The 18,487-nt window shown below is 38.7% G+C and overlaps 1 protein-coding gene across 4 annotated transcripts in view; it reads right to left on the minus strand.

The window, feature by feature from the left end:
• Positions 1 to 18,487, minus strand: part of pard3ba (par-3 family cell polarity regulator beta a) — a 210,630-nt gene that overhangs the window by 69,601 nt on the left and 122,542 nt on the right. For all 4 annotated transcript variants that reach the window (XM_055008546.1, XM_055008545.1, XM_055008547.1 and 1 more), the window contains 2 exons: positions 18,044 to 18,259; positions 16,182 to 16,383 (listed from right to left, as the gene is read on the minus strand). In XM_055008546.1, the coding sequence (XP_054864521.1) occupies positions 16,182 to 16,383; positions 18,044 to 18,259 (418 nt within the window). The remainder of the gene's footprint in view (positions 1 to 16,181; positions 16,384 to 18,043; positions 18,260 to 18,487) is intronic.

Raw genomic sequence — 18,487 nt, forward strand, 5'->3', positions numbered from 1 at the left:
GAGGGTCCAATCCGGTCCTAAAAATGTAAAAATTACAGAGAAGACATTAACTGCAGATTGTAAATTTGTAAAACTATAAATTTAAAATAATTTCTAGACCATGACAAGTTGTTTTGATCATAAAGCAAAATACCAGATTGCTCATTGTTTTGTCATTTTGTGTCTCATTTTTGGCGTTTTGTGTCTCATTTTTGGTGTTTTGTCTCTCATTTTTGCAATATTTTGTCTTGTTTTTGTTGTTTTTTGTCTATTATTGTCTTACTTTTGTCGTTTGTCTCATGTTTTTGTTGTTTTGTGTCTCATTTTTGTAACATTTTGTCTTGTTTTTCGTCCGAGTTTTGTTGTTTTGATCATAAAGTAAAATACTAGATTGCTCATTGTTCTTTTGTCATTTTGTGTCTCATTTTTGGCATTTTGTGTCTCATTTTTGGCGTTTTGTGTCTCATTTTTGCAATATTTTGTCTTGTTTTTGTTGTTTTTTGTCTATTATTGTCTTACTTTTGTCGTTTGTCTCATGTTTTTGTTGTTTTGTGTCTCATTTTTGTAATATTTTGTCTTGTTTTTCATCTGAGTTTTGCTGTTTTGATCATAAATTAAAATACTATATCATTCAGTTCCAGATATCTGGCCCGGCCCACTTTAGATCAAATTGGGCTGAATGTGGCCCCTGAACCCCCCTGGTGTAGTGGAAACCCAACACAATGGTAAAATTTAGAGGAACCATTTAATTTTTCTTCTTTAAATGAGTCTAATTTGGCAGACAGGTATGAACGCACAGCAAGTTGCTCTCTGGGGAGTTGAAAGCAGATATGGGAAGCTTGTCTTAATCAACGCCTGGCCAGTCCCAGGAGTACCGATGCTGCAGTCAGACAAAAGAGAGAGCAATGAAGGAAAGAGAGGAAAAACTGAAGGAGAGGGAGGACAGAAAGGAAAGGAGAGGCTGGAAAAGGAGTGGAAGAAAAAAGCAAGAAAAGGAGGAGGAAGAGGAAAAAGAAAAGGGAGGATGACTGAGATCAAGGAATTGGAACTAACAAGGCAGAGGTGCAAAAGAAGAGGAAAATAAATGTAAAAAGAGAGTGAAAAGGGAGGCGAGGAAAGGATGGAGAGAGATAACAAACAGGGGAGGAGGACTGTGAATAGCTGGAGTGCTGCGCCGTCCAGGGGCCGTCTGCTGAAATATGGGCTTCAGTTTAATTGTTTTCATTCTGATATGTGGCATATTTTAGCAATTCCACATAAAATCCGTCACCCCCAGTAATTTGTCTTTTCCCTTCCGCACTTCTGTCAGGGAAAGTCATTAATATTTAACGGGACCACTGGGCTACACGCCTCATTCTCATACTCATTCTCATGTTGTCTCTTTAAGTGAGACGGTCAATAGAGTCCTGAAACGCTGGGCGGTGACCTCTACACACTCAGCAGTTTTAGCAGCTGTGGGAAGATAGACACATGAACATACAAACCGCAAAGCCTGAAAGTCACTCGGTTTGTGAGACGAGATTTAAAGCGACAGTTGATCCAAATTCCACATAAAAAACTAACTTTACCCTCGTTGTTTAGCACGCAGATCATTTTGGATTATCTCTGGATTATCCACAGTAATAGGATCATGTTCATTTTTGATTATTTGTGTGGTGTTTTTCCTTTATTTGGATGGGAGCATTACAGGCAGAAAGGAAATGTGTGGAAAGGGAGCAAGGGGAATTAGATGCACTAAAGGTTGGGCCGGCCAAGAATCGAACTGGGTTCACAATGCTGATGGCATCTGCACCCACTCAGCGATCAGGTTTCAATTTTTAGAAGTTTAGAGCACCATTAAAACAAATTTCCATTAAGCTCTGTTTGTATAGCATCTCTAGCAGACAGCTCAAAACTTTGGAAAACAAAATTAAGTTTTACAATGGCGACATACCACAGTGAAAGTGTGAACTTTTAGAAGCTTAACCCTCCTGTTGTCCTCATTCACGGCACCAAAAAATATCGTTCCCTTGTCTGAAAAAAATCTAAAAATTTAGCAAAAAATTCCTCAAATTTATAAAAATTTTGAAAATCTTCAGGAAGAAAATTCCTTAAAAGTTTCCCTTAAAAGTTTTATTTAAAAAAAAAATTAAAAAATGCCCAAATATGGCAAGAGATAAAAATTAAAAAACTAAAAAAAAAAAAAAAAATTGTAAATATTTTCCAAAAAATGAATAAAACTCTTCCAAAAAAAAAATCCTAAAAATATCTAAAGTGATTCCATATATATCAGTAAAAGTTCTAATATTTTCTTTAAGAACATTCGGGAAAAAATTCAACCCAAATCCAGCAAAAATCTCTGAACATGTCTTTTTTTCCACCAAAATGTTCAAAAAATCCCCAAAAATGTTGAAAATGTGGAAGTTTTCACTGTGAAACTATATATTTTTTTTCCATATTTTCAAACTTTAAAATGGGTCAATTTGTCCCACAGGATGATACGAGGGTTAATTGTAATACTGTGTCATTTTCCTTTACTGCACCTTGCATATTAATCTGTGATCAATTAAAAACTAGTGCTGGGAAATGATCAAAATTTTTAATCGCATGATTTTCTGCGATTAATCGTTTGGTTTTCAAACACTTTAAACAAATAAAGTGCTTTTTAACTGCAATATTGGCTTTACACAGTAGCAGTTAAAACATTTCTTGTATTCTCAACCTCAACATTAATGTAATCAAATCAAATCAAATCAAACCAAAGATATTTGCCACGGTAAGGGCATTATCTGGTTTGTTATAGAAAAACAAGTTACCCTCAGAGTCCAGAGCCACAATCTTAACATTAGAACAGGAACCTTCCCAGCAACAGCACACATCAATACACATCTGTATTCTTATTTTTTCTCTGGAAAGGTTCCAACAGAAACATTTTTCTTTTATCAGGGAGCAGCAGAAACAGTCTATGTTCAGTAGCAGCTGTCCCTGTTAGTGAGGTGAAAAAGTCCACAGCTGGGACTGACAGTGCAAAAGACTTTTCAGTCTGTCAAGTCCATGTTTGTACTTCTTTTTTTGGCCTTTTTAGGCTTTAATATATAGGCTCTCAGCCAATCAGAGGTGAGCTAACTAAACATGGCATGTTCACTGACATTAGATAAATCTGGAACTGAACAATAAACGTTGAAACATCAACAATATCAGTCCATTAATAACGCATTAACGTGTCCAGCCCTATTAAAAACATACATGCATTAGATCTGCACACTTAAACAAACATTAATCATAATTTTGGTTTCAACACAATTAAGTGAACATGATTGGCTGCAATACTGACGATTAAAGTGCATGCTAGAAAACTATGCTCATGCAGACCAATCTAGTATTAGAATGCTTTATTTTGCTGTTTTTCAAATCAATTTCTGGTCCATATCTGTCAGAGTAACTAAGTGGAGACTAGAGGCTTCTCAGTGCACAGTCAGCTAGCTAGTGTTGAAGTGTAGCATCAGGTAATTAAGTAAGTTGCATTCAAAAAGATGTTCAAAAATTGAGGGCTTTTGGGCGCAGTTTTATTTATGTTTTGCTTCTAGGAGAAGAAGAGCCTTATTTCAAGTCTTACTATGACATTATGATTTGTATATTAGCAAGAATACAACACAACATGAGTATGAGCGACATGCAATTGAGGTAAAGATCAGCGAATAATCATCATAAATAATCTTGATGATGATCCAAAATAATTGTGATTATTTTGGCCATAACTGTCCAACCCTGAAGTGCATTTGAATTACTTCGGAGCACCTCAGATCCAGGAAACTAAGAGTTCCCAAACCACACAGTGCCTGTATATTTACTGCTAGAATTCTAAATGATATATTCTTAACATTTGTCCAGCTGGAGTCGAGGGAGAAGGCTAGGTCACCATGGCGACACATGAGAGCCATTGGCAAACTGGTAAAGGTTAGACTCCTGGCTCCTCCAGCCCACCACACATCCTCAGACAAGAAACACTTAACCTTCTCCGTCTGGAAAGCACAGGTCGCGCTCTGTGTGTATTTCAGTGGGAGAAACATGTAGGGGGGCAAGGAAAGACCCAAACCTAGAGGGACTGTGTGTGTTCTTGCATATGTCTGTCATTAGCAGACATTAAATGACAGAGGAAGTCCATCCATCACACGTGGCATGAAGATGACTGGAGAGGACACGGCCGCCATTGGAGGTGTAATCGCTTCCTGGCGCCCCCGTGCTCCGAGTATATGTGTGTCTACAAGTAGGTAAGATCAAATGCTAATTGGTCGTGACTGTTTCCTGTGGCCACATGAATACCTTTAATTGGCCGGTGAATGATGGGCAGCTGGCCGCTGAAATGCCGCTGAGCCGTCTGGCCGATATGAATGTGTCTGCACTTCAAACACTCCGTCCCTCGGGGTCAATTCAAATGTCATAACTCGATAGGAGCTGATGGATTGTGGAACTGATCAACACAAATGGAAGCCTCGGCTCACTGTGTCATTTGATAATTACCCAACGAGGCAATAATTCGCTGCACAAATGTGGGTATTGTGTTCCTCGGCTGGATGAGTCACAGACGTTACCGGTGGAAATAAAAATGAGATTCATTCCTAATGAGATCTCTGCTTTTTGAAAAATGTGACAGCAACTCTGGGAAAATAATCAATGGGAGAGCATTACAGAATGATTAGTTCTCAGAATGTTGCTCCTTGAACGATAAGAAAATCAACTGGTAATAGCAACGGTAAATAATTTCTCTTACTAAAGGACGAGAGGGCGAACAATCACACTGAACAAAATGCTCCTCTCAAAACAAGAAAAAAAACTTATTTCGAGCAACTTTTACATTGAAATAAGTGAAGCAATCTGCCAATAGAACAAGTGATAAATGTCTTGGTAAGATTTCTTGAAATAAGATATTTAGAATATTGAGATCTTAAAATTAGCTGTGAAAACTTATTTTAAGCTCTATTTTACCAGGATTGTCAAGCTTAGGTGTCTTAAAATAAGCCAGACATGCAAAAAAAGAAGCAGTTTTTCACTAAAAAATAGATTTTTGCTTTCATGTAACCTCCTAATTTGAGATGTATTAACACTCCTGCTGTCTTCATTTACGGGCACCAAAAAATATTGTTTCATTGTCTGAAAAAAATCCAAAAAATCTGCAAAAAAATTCCCCGAAATTTTGGAAAATTTGCAAAACCTTTAGGAAGAAAATTCTAATAATTCCTTAAAAGTTTCCCTTAAAAGTTTTATTTAAAAAAAAATCCCCCCCATTTGGCAAGAAAATTCTTGTAAATATTTTCAAAAAATGAGAAAAAATCTTCCAAAAAAATCCTAAAAATATCTAAAGTGATTCCATGTATATAAGTAAAACTTCTAATATTTTCTTAAGAACATTCACATAAAAATCAACCAAAATCCAGTGAAATTCGCTGGATTTTGGTTGATGTTTTCTGTGATTGTTCTTAAGAAACATTTTTAACATTTATTTTTTTTCCACCAAAAAATGTTCAAAGATTTCCCAAAAATGTGGAAAATATGGACATCAGAAGTTTCACTGTGAAAATATTTTTCTTCCCCACATTTTCAAACTTTAAAACGGGTTAATCTGACCAACAGGACGACACGAGGGTTCAACTTATTTTGAGTTTTCTTGTAAAATTCAACTGAAAACAAGATAATTTTAAGACTGTTTGACTTAACAAGATATTTAAGATGCATTGTCTTAAAACAAGTCCCTCCTTCTGCTGAAATGTCTCTTGTTAAGTGAATTTATCTTAAATCGAGTGGGATGAGACATTTTGAGTAAAAATAAGACAAATAGACTTGGTAAGATTTAGTTTTTGCAGTGTATCAGGAAGGAGGAGGTAAACAAGTTGCTCAGAAGCCTGTGAATAAAGTAATTAATTTTTCAACTGTTCCAGTGGCGATGCCTCATGGTCAAACTGCAGAGGAGTGAGTCGGCATCCCTCCCCTCGCTGCTGAACACCAGAGCTGTGAATAAGAGAGAGCGGTTCTGTGCCAAACGGTCTGGCTGGAGGCAGGTATAGTTGGGGTATGAAAGACAAGAAACATAAAAGGCTTTTGTGTGAGAAGAGAAGGCGGAATTTCAAGGGGAAAGCATGAGCGATGTAGAGAGCGACAGTAAAAAAAAAAAAGAGTGAGGGAGTGAGTGAGGCAGGGAGGGGTGGGAAGCTTGTTGTGACTGCCCCTTTATCAGCTGATATATATGCATGAGGACTTCCTCATCATCTCCACTGTCAATTCCCCATCCCTCTGATATTTGACTGACAGCTCACATCAACGCCAATAAACCTGCACATCATTCCAGGAAAGCTGCCCATCGCGCTGAATGGAGGCTCCAAACGGAGGGAAAAAAGTTAATTTGTTTTTCCGGCGGCTGCTGACGGTGATAGCGCCTGCGTCTGTTTGCCTCCATGGCAAAGTTGTAAATTAGAATTGTGTCTCAATAGTTGAGCACAGGAAGCTGCTTCTGCTGTGTGAAAGCTCATTTTCAACGACAGTAAAAAAGAAAAAAACCTACTTGGCAGCTTTTTTTTTAACATTCAGGATGTTTGGATTCTTGCAGGGAGCAAATTGTGCTGAGTTATGAAATGAAAATAAGAAATAGCTGTCATTTTAAGGCTACTTTTCCTCGATGAGGGCTGATTCACTGCTTGCTGCGAACAATATTTCAGACTGCAGGAGGAAATGTAACTTTGAGGAGCACAATGGGGCTCAAATGACGAGTGGACGAAGGAAACGATAAGGGGAGCACATCTGAACGTAAAGTCTTACTTAATGTATATCTTCACATGCACACACGCACACACGCACACACACACACACACAAAAGCTAATCCTAGGTTACTCTAATTGCAGGTTAAAGCAAGCAGCAGATAAGAAAGGTGACATTAACCGTCAGTGAGGTTTGCATGGTCTCCATTTCAATTATTCCAACCTCTGAAGTGCCGTATGCAGCAGAGAATATACTCTGCGAGGATTTACATTCCCTTGGAACATGTATTTAAGGCAGCACTGATTAGCAACCCATACATGTCAAGTGTTGCAAAGAAAGTGATTTGTGGTTTCGCATACATTATTTATGGAATTATAAAGAGATGAATAGAGATGCAGTAAGAGAGAGCGATAATGCTTATCCGCAAGAGGTTTGTCCTGTGAGCGAAATATATGGCCTTATGCATATTTTACCAAAGAGAATATTAATAAATACTCTCTTGAAGACTCTGTATCAGTGCAGCTAACAGCCCCTTAAATGCCAGATGAGATGCTGGATCAAAGAAATCCACCTGCAGTGCATTAACCAACGGTGAGATTAGGTAATGCACCTCCAATTTACCCCCATCACAGCTTAGAGTCGCTGCTAAGACACCCACACAAACATGTCAGGGGGATTTTGGTATGCCTACCAACACAGATGACAACCAGGACCTGTTCAAATACTCGTCTGCACGTCCTTCATTTGGTCCCTTTTCCTTTCCTCTTCTGTGTTATTGCAGTTTTTTGTGTTTAAAGTCACACTGTCACAGTGTTTCTGCACTCCACATAACCAACAAGCTCATTTACATATTTGATACTCTAAACACTTCTTAATAAGTTGGTCTTTCACTGGGATGTGCAGAAAACACTGGGTAGTTGTAGTGTCAAAACCACTGACAGCCCTAACGCCTGAACCAGCCCAGCCTCTGCAAAATAAACTGCATTCTGAAGAATGTGTTGCGGGAAATTAATGTCAGATTATGTCTGTTTGTGACGCATAAACAGTCTCTGTATAAACTCCATTTATGTTACAGCTCTACTGTCGCTCATTTTCACCAACCAGTCCTGTACAGTGGTGGGGGTTACGTTCCAGACCCTCTGTGACAGACGAAAATCAGCAAAGTAGTGACCATATTTATTTTATTTATGTATATTTTAAGGCTTTATAAACCCTCCCCACACACCGCAGAACAACACTATGTGCAGCAATCAGACGTCTATGTGAAATGGACAAGGCCAGATGCTGAATGCTGCTATACAAGGGAGACAGAGGAGACTGATGCTACAGTATCTGAGCCAATCAGCCTCCCGTGCTGTACGCTACGCATTTTATTTCAATTTAATATTCTTTTAATATGTTTTAACCCTCCTGTTGTCCTCATTCTGAAATTTGGGGAATATTTTGCTGAATTTTTGGATTTTTTTCAGACAAGTAAACAGTACCTTTTGGTACCTGTAAATGAGGACAACAGGAGGGTTAAATAGCTTCTAACAAGCAGCTATTGTAGTGAAAATGAGATGCAAAGTGTGATATTTTCCTAAATCTAACCTGGAGAGTGCAGTTTAGTTGCACAGAATGGTCTTTTTGAGAGTGTTTTTTCTAGATTTGTTAAGAATAGATAGATAAAAATCCAAGGAATTGTCTTTGTTTAACTGGCAGAAGGTCTTGTGGTGCTCATATTAGCTCGCTTAATTGCAGAAAATCATGAACTTGTGTGAATTCATGCAGGACTTGAAAGCTCATTGTGTCTGATGTCGCTTGGTTAAACTGCACAGTTCGCTCAAGGACAGAGCGAAATGAAGTGTGAAGGGAAGTATAGAAGGCTGAGATAAAAAAGAAGTTAAAAAGGACATAAAGATAGGGCATGATGGAGGTGGTGAAGTAGGGAAATAAAGACATTTCAGGGTACATTGAGGAGAGAGAGGCTCATCACCAAACTGAAATTGGAAGAGAGCAAGGGCCCAAGGAGAGGCAGCGAGGAGGTGGAGTGCACAGCAACAGCGATAATCCATCAGAAGTCATCGAGGAACGGGCCCATTCCGGTTTGACACCAAGACTTTGGTTCTGCGGAGCACAGCCCAGCAGTGACTACCTTTAAACCCTGCACATCCTGCTGCTCTGCGATAGGATAAGAGCGGAACGGATGGCGCTAATTGGCTTGCTTCCCTGTCGGATTTCTTGGGCGCTGCAAACAGAGGAGTGGCGGGGGGAGGATATATATCGGGTTGTATGTGGATTTGTAAACAGCAGCTCAGAACGCCGACTTTCATGTCCTTTAAACTGGCGGCGGGGGTGTTTTGCGCGCTGTCACGCCGGGATGCGTGCCGATAGCGACAGCTCCGTGTTGATCCTGACTGAGCGAGTGACGCGACAGGCGGGATACGGACTGAATGCACACAGCCTCACCTTTCAGCGCACCTTGATGACACAATCGTAGAAGTCACAAGCTGTATCCTTCAGACCTCCTGATTAAGTCAAGTTGGATGAAACCAAAACATGTCTGATCCTCATCCAAAAACAAGACAGGGTGAGCTCAAGCTGTGCACACCAGAATTAACCCTCATGTCATCCTGCGGGTCAAAATTGACACGGTTTAAAGTTTGAAAATGTGGGAAGAAAAATATATTTTCACAGTGAAACTTCTGATGTCCACATTTTCCATATTTTTGGGAAATCTTTGAACATTTTTTGGTGGATAAAAATAAATATTAAAAATGTTTCTTAAGAACATTCACATAAAAATCAACCAAAATCCAGCGAATTTCGCTGGATTTTGGTTGATTTTTATGTGAATGTTCTTAAAGTAAACATTAGAAGTTTTACTGATATATATTTACTCACTTTAGATATTTTTAGGATTTTTTGGATGATTTTTACTAATTTTCTTGCCAAATTTGGGGGATTTTTTTTAAAATAAAACTTTTAAGGGAAACTTTGAAGGAATTATTGGAATTTTCTTCCTGAAGGTTTTGCAAATTTTCTTAAATTTGGGGAAGGTTTTTGCTGAATTTTTGGATTTTTTTTTCAGACAAGGAAACAATATTTTTTGGTGCCAGTAAATGAGGACAACAGGAGGGTTAATGCAGTGAGGCTGGGAAACTTGGAAGAATTTCACTTTGTGGTACGTAGCAGACGGAACTCTAGTCTTTACTTGAAACTAAAATAATATTGTTGGCAGAGGTTTTGTGAAAACTCAAAGAATGTAATGTAAACCTTCCCGTCTGATACGGACATCTGAAACCTCTGACCGGGTTAACCTCTCTTGTTCTACATGTGGATGTGGCAGCGACGTTGAGAGAAAACAGAGGAGCAGCCGGAGTTCCAGTGTTAGTCTTTCCGCGGTCTGTCAGAGTCGCGGCCCCCGAGGCGACGTTCTAGGCAAAGACTTCACTGCTGTCTGCTGAATACAGACAAGACAAGCAGTCAAGCGCTACCGAGGAAGGTCTGAAGGGCACTGCCATTTGTCTTGGCTTATTTAGCAATCAGGGAGACAAGATGAGAATGGTGCTTTGAGAGGCTGGTGATGAAAAAGAGGAGAAGTCACATCTGAGGCTGATTTACTGCAGAGCAGCAGGGACACGTAGGCAGCGAGAGACCAGAACAGACTGGAATTTACATCTTTGGATGCAACACCTTTATGGTTAACAAGCAACATTGTGTAAAATTGATTATAACCTTATTTTCCATCCACTATAATGAATCAGATTAAGGCTGGGACTTTAACGTGTTAATTTCGATTAATTAATTCCACGTTTTCAACATTTTTGGGAAATCTTTGAACATTTTTTGGTGGAAAAAAAGAAATATTAAAAATGTTTCTTAAGAACATTCACATAAAAATCAACCAAAATCCAGCAAATTTCGCTGGATTTTGGTTGATTTTTTTGTGAATGTTCTTAAAGAAAATACTAGAGATTTTACTGATATATATGGAATCACTTAGATATTTTTAGGATTTTTTTTGGAAGATTTTTACTCATTTTTTAAAAATAATTACAAGAATTTTCTTGCCAAATTTGGGGAATTAAAAAAAAAAAAAAAAAAAACTTTTAAGGGAAACTTTTAAGGAATTATTGGAATTTTCTTCCTGAAGGTTTTGCAAATTTTCAGAAATTTGGGGATTTTTTTTAGCTGAATTTTGGGATTTTTTTCAGACAAGGAAACAATATTTTTTGGTGCCCATAAATGAGGACAACAGGAGGGTTAATCACACCTTTCTCAGTGAAATATCAACAAATATGAACACTCACAAATAGATATTGTCTGTAAAGCCATGACATTGTCTGAAAAATGTCAGTTAACGTAGTGAATGTGAATTGCAAATCACAGTAAGAGTAAAAATAACAACATGTTAATTCCACCACAGGAGATGCTTGATGTTCTCTGCAATTAGGTGGACAAAATATGTGCATATATGGATGTTCGGACAAAATGGGTTGAAATATATGGGCATATTTAATCTTGGCAAAATAATAACAATATGTTGCATTTGTATGACACCTTTCGAGAGTCACAAGGATGCTTTACACCTATGGAAAGCAGAAAAGTTAGCAAATTTCTCAATGAACAGGTGAGTTTTTTGAAAGTCCCAATAGAAGCAGCATATTTTTTTCAGAAGAGATTTTCTCAGGGGCCCCAGCAAAGGCCTGACTGGTGTGGGGTTTATGAGCAGAGTCGTTGCAGAGGGCTGCAAAGTCCAAGACGGGGTAAAGCGATGGAAAAGGTCTGGTAGGTATTGGGGGCAAGGCGCTTGATAAAAATCCAATGCTGTGCATCCCCAGTTTAGACAACATCATTAAATAAAATGAGAAACAATCTGGCTTCAAGGTCCATATCGTTGTAGTTCTGGAGCTTTAAATGGAACCACATAATCTTAATCAGCAGGTAGAACGTGCACAGATCTCGTGAAATTACATCTGTCCAGATTCAGAATACAAAATAGCACCAAATTACAGTTTACATTGAATTATTGCTTCATTTTGTGAGGAATACTGAACAGTTGCACACTCTACCTCAAAGTCACATCTGAATTAGGTCAATTAGTCCTATTTATAGCAGCAGATGGACAGATTTCCTCTAATTTAAATAGCAAAAGTGTTGGGATCTCTTACATAAACACAACCTCTCTTCCTTTTTTTTATTCTAATTAAATATTTTCATGATGCCAGCATGTGCGATAATATAAAAACAACAAAACCTCCACATATTTTTAAAAGACCAGTATGCAGAGCTATGAAATGAGAGAAACACATGCGGGAAAAAAAAATGTTCCCACAACAAATATGTGGATTTCAGAGGTCACCTTATACCCAGCTGTTTGCAACATACGGCCGCCAAAAACAACTTGTTCCTCAAATACTGCCGTGGCTAAACCAAATATTTACAGCCACTGAAAGAACAGGGCACACTTCCAACATTTGTTGTGCGAGCCGTTGTTGCGCACACTTTCGCCGCAGAGGTAAAATCGAGGTCGTATGTTTATAATTTGCCCTTTTCCTAATGCTGCCATTGGAGTAAAATAGCATTTGAGAGCTGCAATCAGATTGAACAGCGCAATACTCCGGCTAATTAAGTCATATTTCAAGTTCAATAACAATCACGTCGGCCAGATAAAGGCCAGGGAGAGAGAGGCAAGTGTGTGGGGTAACAATCTGGAAGCTTTTATGATAGTCAGCCCATTGTTGAGCTAGAAAAGGAGTCTGAGCAGGGATGAACAGAGGGATGGGTTGGAGTGCTTCTGATTGTTGTGGTGACGTCAAAACACTGAGCTTGTAAATGAGGAAAATGTGCTTGTCTGCAATTGTGTTTACATGACAACCAGTACGTAAATTATCAGGACATTTTATGGTGTTTACATGAAGCATAGAGAAATCAATATACATATCCAGGTTACTGAGGATGACACAACCTGGCGATTTAGTCTGGCAATGGAGCATTATTTTGTTTAACTCCCTGCGGGTCAAAATTGACCCATTTTAAAGTTTGAAAATGTGGAGAAAAAATATTTATTTTCACAGTGAAACTTCTGATGTCCACATTTTCAACATTGGGAAATGTTAAAAGTGTTTCTTCAGAAGATTCACAAAAAAATCAACCAAAATCCAGCGAATTTCGCTGGATTTTGGTTGATTTTTATGTGAATATTCTTAAAGAAAATATCACAAGTTTTACTGATATATATGGAATCACTTTAGATATTTTTAGGATTTTTTGGGAAGATTTTTACGCATTTTTGGAAAATATTTACAAGAATTTTCTTGCCAAATTTGGGGGATTTTTTTAAAAATAAAACTTTTAAGGGAAACTTTTAAGGAATTATTGGAATTTTCTTCCTGAAGGTTTTGCAAATTTTCAGAAATTTGGGTAATTTTTTTGCTGAATTTTGGGATTTGTTTCAGACAAGGAAACAATATTGTTTGGTTCCCTGTAAATGAAGACAACAGGAGAGTTAACCGGCTGTGACACAGATCAACTCCTCTCACAACCAGAGGAAACAACAGAACAGGTAACAGCTGCATCACCAATGACTGTTGCCATATTATTGTATAATTTGTAGCGAATATTGTTTAGTTTTTATTTCTGTTTGTCACTTGGCTGCAGCGACAGGATTTGAAAGGCATGCTTTGTTGAAGAAATCTACAAATTAAACCATTTTTTAGCACCAAACACTGTAAAATCAGGAAGATTTTTGCAATTTTTTTAACTTTCTGATATTTTTTGCACTAGTCATATGTTAATGTGTGGTTCTGTCAGTAAGATTTAGGATAAAAAATGGGATATTTCATCACAGTTGTGACATTTACACTCCTTGTGTCTCTCCCCAGTAAAAAAATCTGTGCTCCTCAGCTCAACAGTCATACTACAAAAATTCAGTGACTTTTCTTTTGAACGCTGTGTTTACGCAAAGCATAGAGGGGCTGAAAATAAAATAAAACAAACTACGGACGATAAAAAGAATGCAGCATGGCTCAAAAATGGTATAAACAGGAGCAACTTGTCAAGAACTTGTTGGAAGATACCATCAGCATGGTGAAATTCAACTTTACAGATTTTTTTTTAATGATTATTGGCATTTTAAATTAGTAATACTGGGAAAAATACAGGCGGCACATTGGCTTGGTGGTCAGCACTGTTGCCTTGCAGCTAGAATATCACCGGTTCGTGTCCCAGCCTTCCTGGCATCTTTCTGCATGGAGTTTACATGTTCTCCCTGTGCATGCGTGGGTTTTCTCCAGCTTCCTCCCACAGTCCAAAGATATGCTGAGGTTTATTGCTAACTCTTATGCTACTTGTCCACTAGATGCGTTTTTCCCACATGTAAACATACCGCATCTGAAAATCGCCCACATGGTGGGCGTGTACTTGAGGTCAGAAGCTGGTGTTCAGCACCTGCCGACCTTCTCCAACTATCCTGGGACAGTATGCCATCATTCACATTTCAATTAAGAGACTATTACTGTTGCATTTTTATCAATACAAGTTATCTTGACTTAGAAGAAACACTACATAACCTACAAAGCACGGCACTTACAGAGCAGCTTCCACACACTAAGATCCTATAAAGTCCACATAAGAAGTCTGAAAGTTTACCTTGACACTCCCATTTTATGGACTTTACTGTCTGTGATATGAATGTTGCAGAATTTCTCACAGTCTAAGAAATATAAAATGGAAATCCTAATCATAAACTCCTATTTAATTGTCCAGTTCATATTGATTTCTTGTGTTATTGCAAAAACAAGCAACCCACAATCAGACTGAAGAGACACAGAGTATACAAAGAAGGCAGAGAGGAAACAAAGATCCAAAATAGTCAAACTATAAACAGAGAAAAAAGGGAAAGTGAGCAGTATAGAGCCAAGATTTCCTTCCAAACTTCATATAAACACAATCTGTCACACAGCTAGCAGTGTCAGCTTTTACATATTTGCCGCAGAGAGACAGCAGAAGCTCGACGTGTGTTATAAATTGAACTAAGACGACTACACGTTATTGGGTAAATCCTGCCGTAGGTGAAGTGGATTTCGCACTTAACTGCAACCCAGCTGACACGTTCCTGTACGTACCTCTGCTGTTCTCTATGTGTGTCCTTCATCTTGCCCTTCCCGTCCCGACTCTCCACTGCCAGCATGGCCGTGTGAACATCTCTTCCATTACTGCCCTTGACACTGTGGCCGATTGGATTCTTATCTGCCATCTGTAGGCCAACGCTCAGCCGGCGCTATCTCTCGTCACAGTCTAATTGAATCTCAAGTGTTGGAAGAGTGGTGATACACTGACCACACCGTGTCACTGCCAATAGATAAGGATTGCTGTTGGAGGATTGGACCACCGCAAATCACGATGGGGACACCTTGATAAAGTGGCGACAAGCGGTTTCGGTTGGCGCGGCGTCTGTGGGACTTTGTTTAGATTGAGAAATAATGGATACCCTCCATTACCGAGAAGGTTGTGTTCATATCCAATAATCCAATATCCCATAATCCTGCTGTGCTTGGTGGGGTAATTTGTTGAAACTTAACCAGGAGAAAGTAGGGCAGGGTGCAGCTCTTCCCCATCGATTTCTACATAAAGCCTTTTTACAGGAGGGATACATCTCATATTTGGTTTCCTTTACAACTACAAAATGCATTATGCAGCTGGCCCAACATGAACCTAAACAGAGAAATAAAACACCCAACAGTGCCAAGTCTCCTCTGAAAATCTGTTCAGTCTGAACACTAAAACTAATCACAGTTTGTTGATGCTCCAGAAAGGCTCTGGGGTTTAGGAGCAGTGATCAAACACCAGCCTCATTATCTCCTCTGTTTAAGCTATAATTTCTCTTGTAAAGCAGGTAACGCTTCAATTGGAAAATCAAGGTCATAGCATAGAAGTGTTTGGAACCTTAAAGAGTCCATATCATGTGCTAATTGCTTCTTCTAATTTCATGTTTGGGGTTTACTAGCATGTGTTTGCACACTTTAATGTCCAAAAAACATTTTTTTCTCATTGCTGTGACACCTATTCTATTCGTTTTATCTCCTGTCTCTTTAAGACCCCCTGAATGAAAAGCCCTGATTGGTCAGCTGGCCTGATAAAAGCGAGGCAATGTTGGTTACGTACGAAGAGGGCAGAAAGAGATAAACCGAGCAGAAGAAGATCTAGCAGGGAAACAATGGTGGACTGTGAGGAAGCTGCTCATTCTTGGGTTTAAGGCCAAACTGTAAAAATGAGTTACATGATGATGTAGATAAGTCACAGAAGACAATCCTGGACTCCAAACAAGGTGTTTCAGCCAGATTAGGAGCAGAGAATAACTCACTTTGTTCTGGGCTTTTACATGCAGAAAAAATCTATACCACACTAAAAGAAAGGGAAAACCCTCAAAAACATGATAGGGGCTCTTTAAGTAGCTTTTTATTGTTTTACACACGTGAAGATCTCCTACCTTAAAAGGCCAAATCCTTTCTTCTTGGTTTTCTTCTCCGGGTCGTCCACAGAATCTTCTGCTTTCTTCTTCCCTTTGCTCTTCTTGTCTTTTTTCTTTGGCTTGGTTTTCTTCTTCTTCTTTCCGTCCTCGTCCAGTCCCTGGCGAGAGGAGCTGCTGGCGGCTGTTTCGTGGCCGGAGCTGTGCTCTGACAGGTCGTCATCTGAGGAGGGTTTATGTGGACAGACATGGAGGTGTGAGGGTGCAGCTGGAATATACACTCATGAATGTCATATTTATGAGCCTATAGTGAATCTTTTCTGAAAGATCCAATGTGCCAGGTTTGGTTTAAAGCAAGGGTGTCAAACTCATTCTAGTTCAGAGGCCACATTCAGTACAATTTGATCTCCAGTGGGCCGGACCAGTAAAATCACAGCATCATGACCAATAAATAACCACAACTCCAAATGTTTCCTTTGTTTTAGTGCAAAAAAGTACATTCTGAAAATGTTCATATTTAAGGAAACATCTTTTACAAAACATTATGAACAACCTCAAATTTCTGAAGAAAAACAAGTTCAATTTCAGCAACATCATGTCTCAGTTTATCATTTACACGTTACAACTTACAGATCACAGAGTGTCTACAGGAACAAAAGATTTAATCACAGGTATCTGGAACTGAACGATATAGTATTTTATTTCATGATCAAAACAACAAAAGTCAGACCGAAAAAACAGACAAAAAAACAACCAAAACAAGACAAAAATGAGACACAAAATGACAAAAACAATAAAGAAAATGACGTCATGAAACAAAACAAAAAAGAGAAAAAATTTGGCAAAAAAGTTTCAAAGCAACAAAAAAATGGACAACACAAGTGAGACAACAAAACACAAAATGACAAAAACAACACAAAACAGCGAATAAAGCAAAACACAAAATGACAAAAATAAGACAAAAAACACACAAGACAAAAAAAGAGGCACAAAATGACAAAAATGAGAAACAAAAGGACAAAAACATGTGCCAAACAACAAAAGTCAGACAAAAAAAGAGACAAAAATAATAAAAACAAGACAAAATATTACAAAAATGAGACACAAAACAACAAAAGAACAATCTAGTATTTTACTTTATGATCAAAACAACTTGTCATGATCTACAAATTATTTAAAATTTATAGTTTTATAAATTTACAATCTGCAGTTAATGTCTTCTCTGCATTTTTTACACTTTACAAAGTCGGCCAGATTGGACCCTCTGCAGGTCCGGTTTTGGCCCACAGGCCGCATGTTTGACATCTCTGGTTGAAAGTATCAAAAAAACTGATTCGGGAGTTGTTAAAGTCTAAAATTAATTCTAAATTTAAAATTCATAATTATCATTCCGTACCAAATGATAAAAAGAAAAACTGTCAGAGTTTTAATTTTTCACAACGCATGCTTTCCATCTCCAAACATCATTATCTCGCATGCATATCACACACATTCAGCCTCCACATGTGTGTGGTCACGAGGCTGAGCATTAAAAATATGCTGCTGTAAGATATAAAGTTGTTCTTTCCAAATTGCTGAGTGGATAAAATCATTTCATTAAGGTACTTAGGCTAAGCGCTGTCCCTTGGCAGGCCTCGGGCTCTTCTTGAGTGCCAGTGTGTTATAAAGCCTAAGGGATGTGCGTTGGCAGCGCAGTCTCTCATTTTAAATGGATACAACGTCAAGAAAAGAAACCTTATATTACAGCAACAGTCGTGCAGTAAAAAGCAACATTCCTTACAGTGGACGGTTTTGTTGTGCGTGCCTCTTCTTGTAGTTCAAAATCTTTTCTAAATCTGCACCTACTTATTTATGTGTGTAAAAATGCCACTGAGAAGTCTTACCGTCTTCAGAAGGTCCGTCGTAGGACTTGTCAATGGCGATGCGGAAACTCTGGTTGCACCCGCGGCCCCGGACCATGTGTGGCCGTGGGCGATGGAAGGGCACCTGAGCTTGAATGTGACTCTGCTTGACCTCCGACATGGCCGTCTGGAGGCTCTCCAGGGAGCTGGACTTCCAGAGGCCCAGGGTTGGGCCTAAAGCTCCTCCAGCTGAAGGCTCTGTGGGACCGAAGAAACAAGAAACAGTGGGTGGGCCTGAGAGTGAGGAAAGATCTGGTGCGATACTTCATTTTCCTGCTCATTTTGGACCACTTCACGTCTCAAATTTACACCCAGCCAGTCGAAGGTAAACCAACTTCCCTTGTGGTTAGGGATGTCTGATATTGGCTTTTTTTTTTTTGCCAATAACCGATATGTCAATACTACTTCAACTTAAGCTGTAGAAAA

The sequence above is a fragment of the Amphiprion ocellaris genome, chromosome 24 (assembly GCF_022539595.1).
Source record: "Amphiprion ocellaris isolate individual 3 ecotype Okinawa chromosome 24, ASM2253959v1, whole genome shotgun sequence".
In the NCBI taxonomy this organism is placed as follows: domain Eukaryota; kingdom Metazoa; phylum Chordata; class Actinopteri; family Pomacentridae; genus Amphiprion; species Amphiprion ocellaris.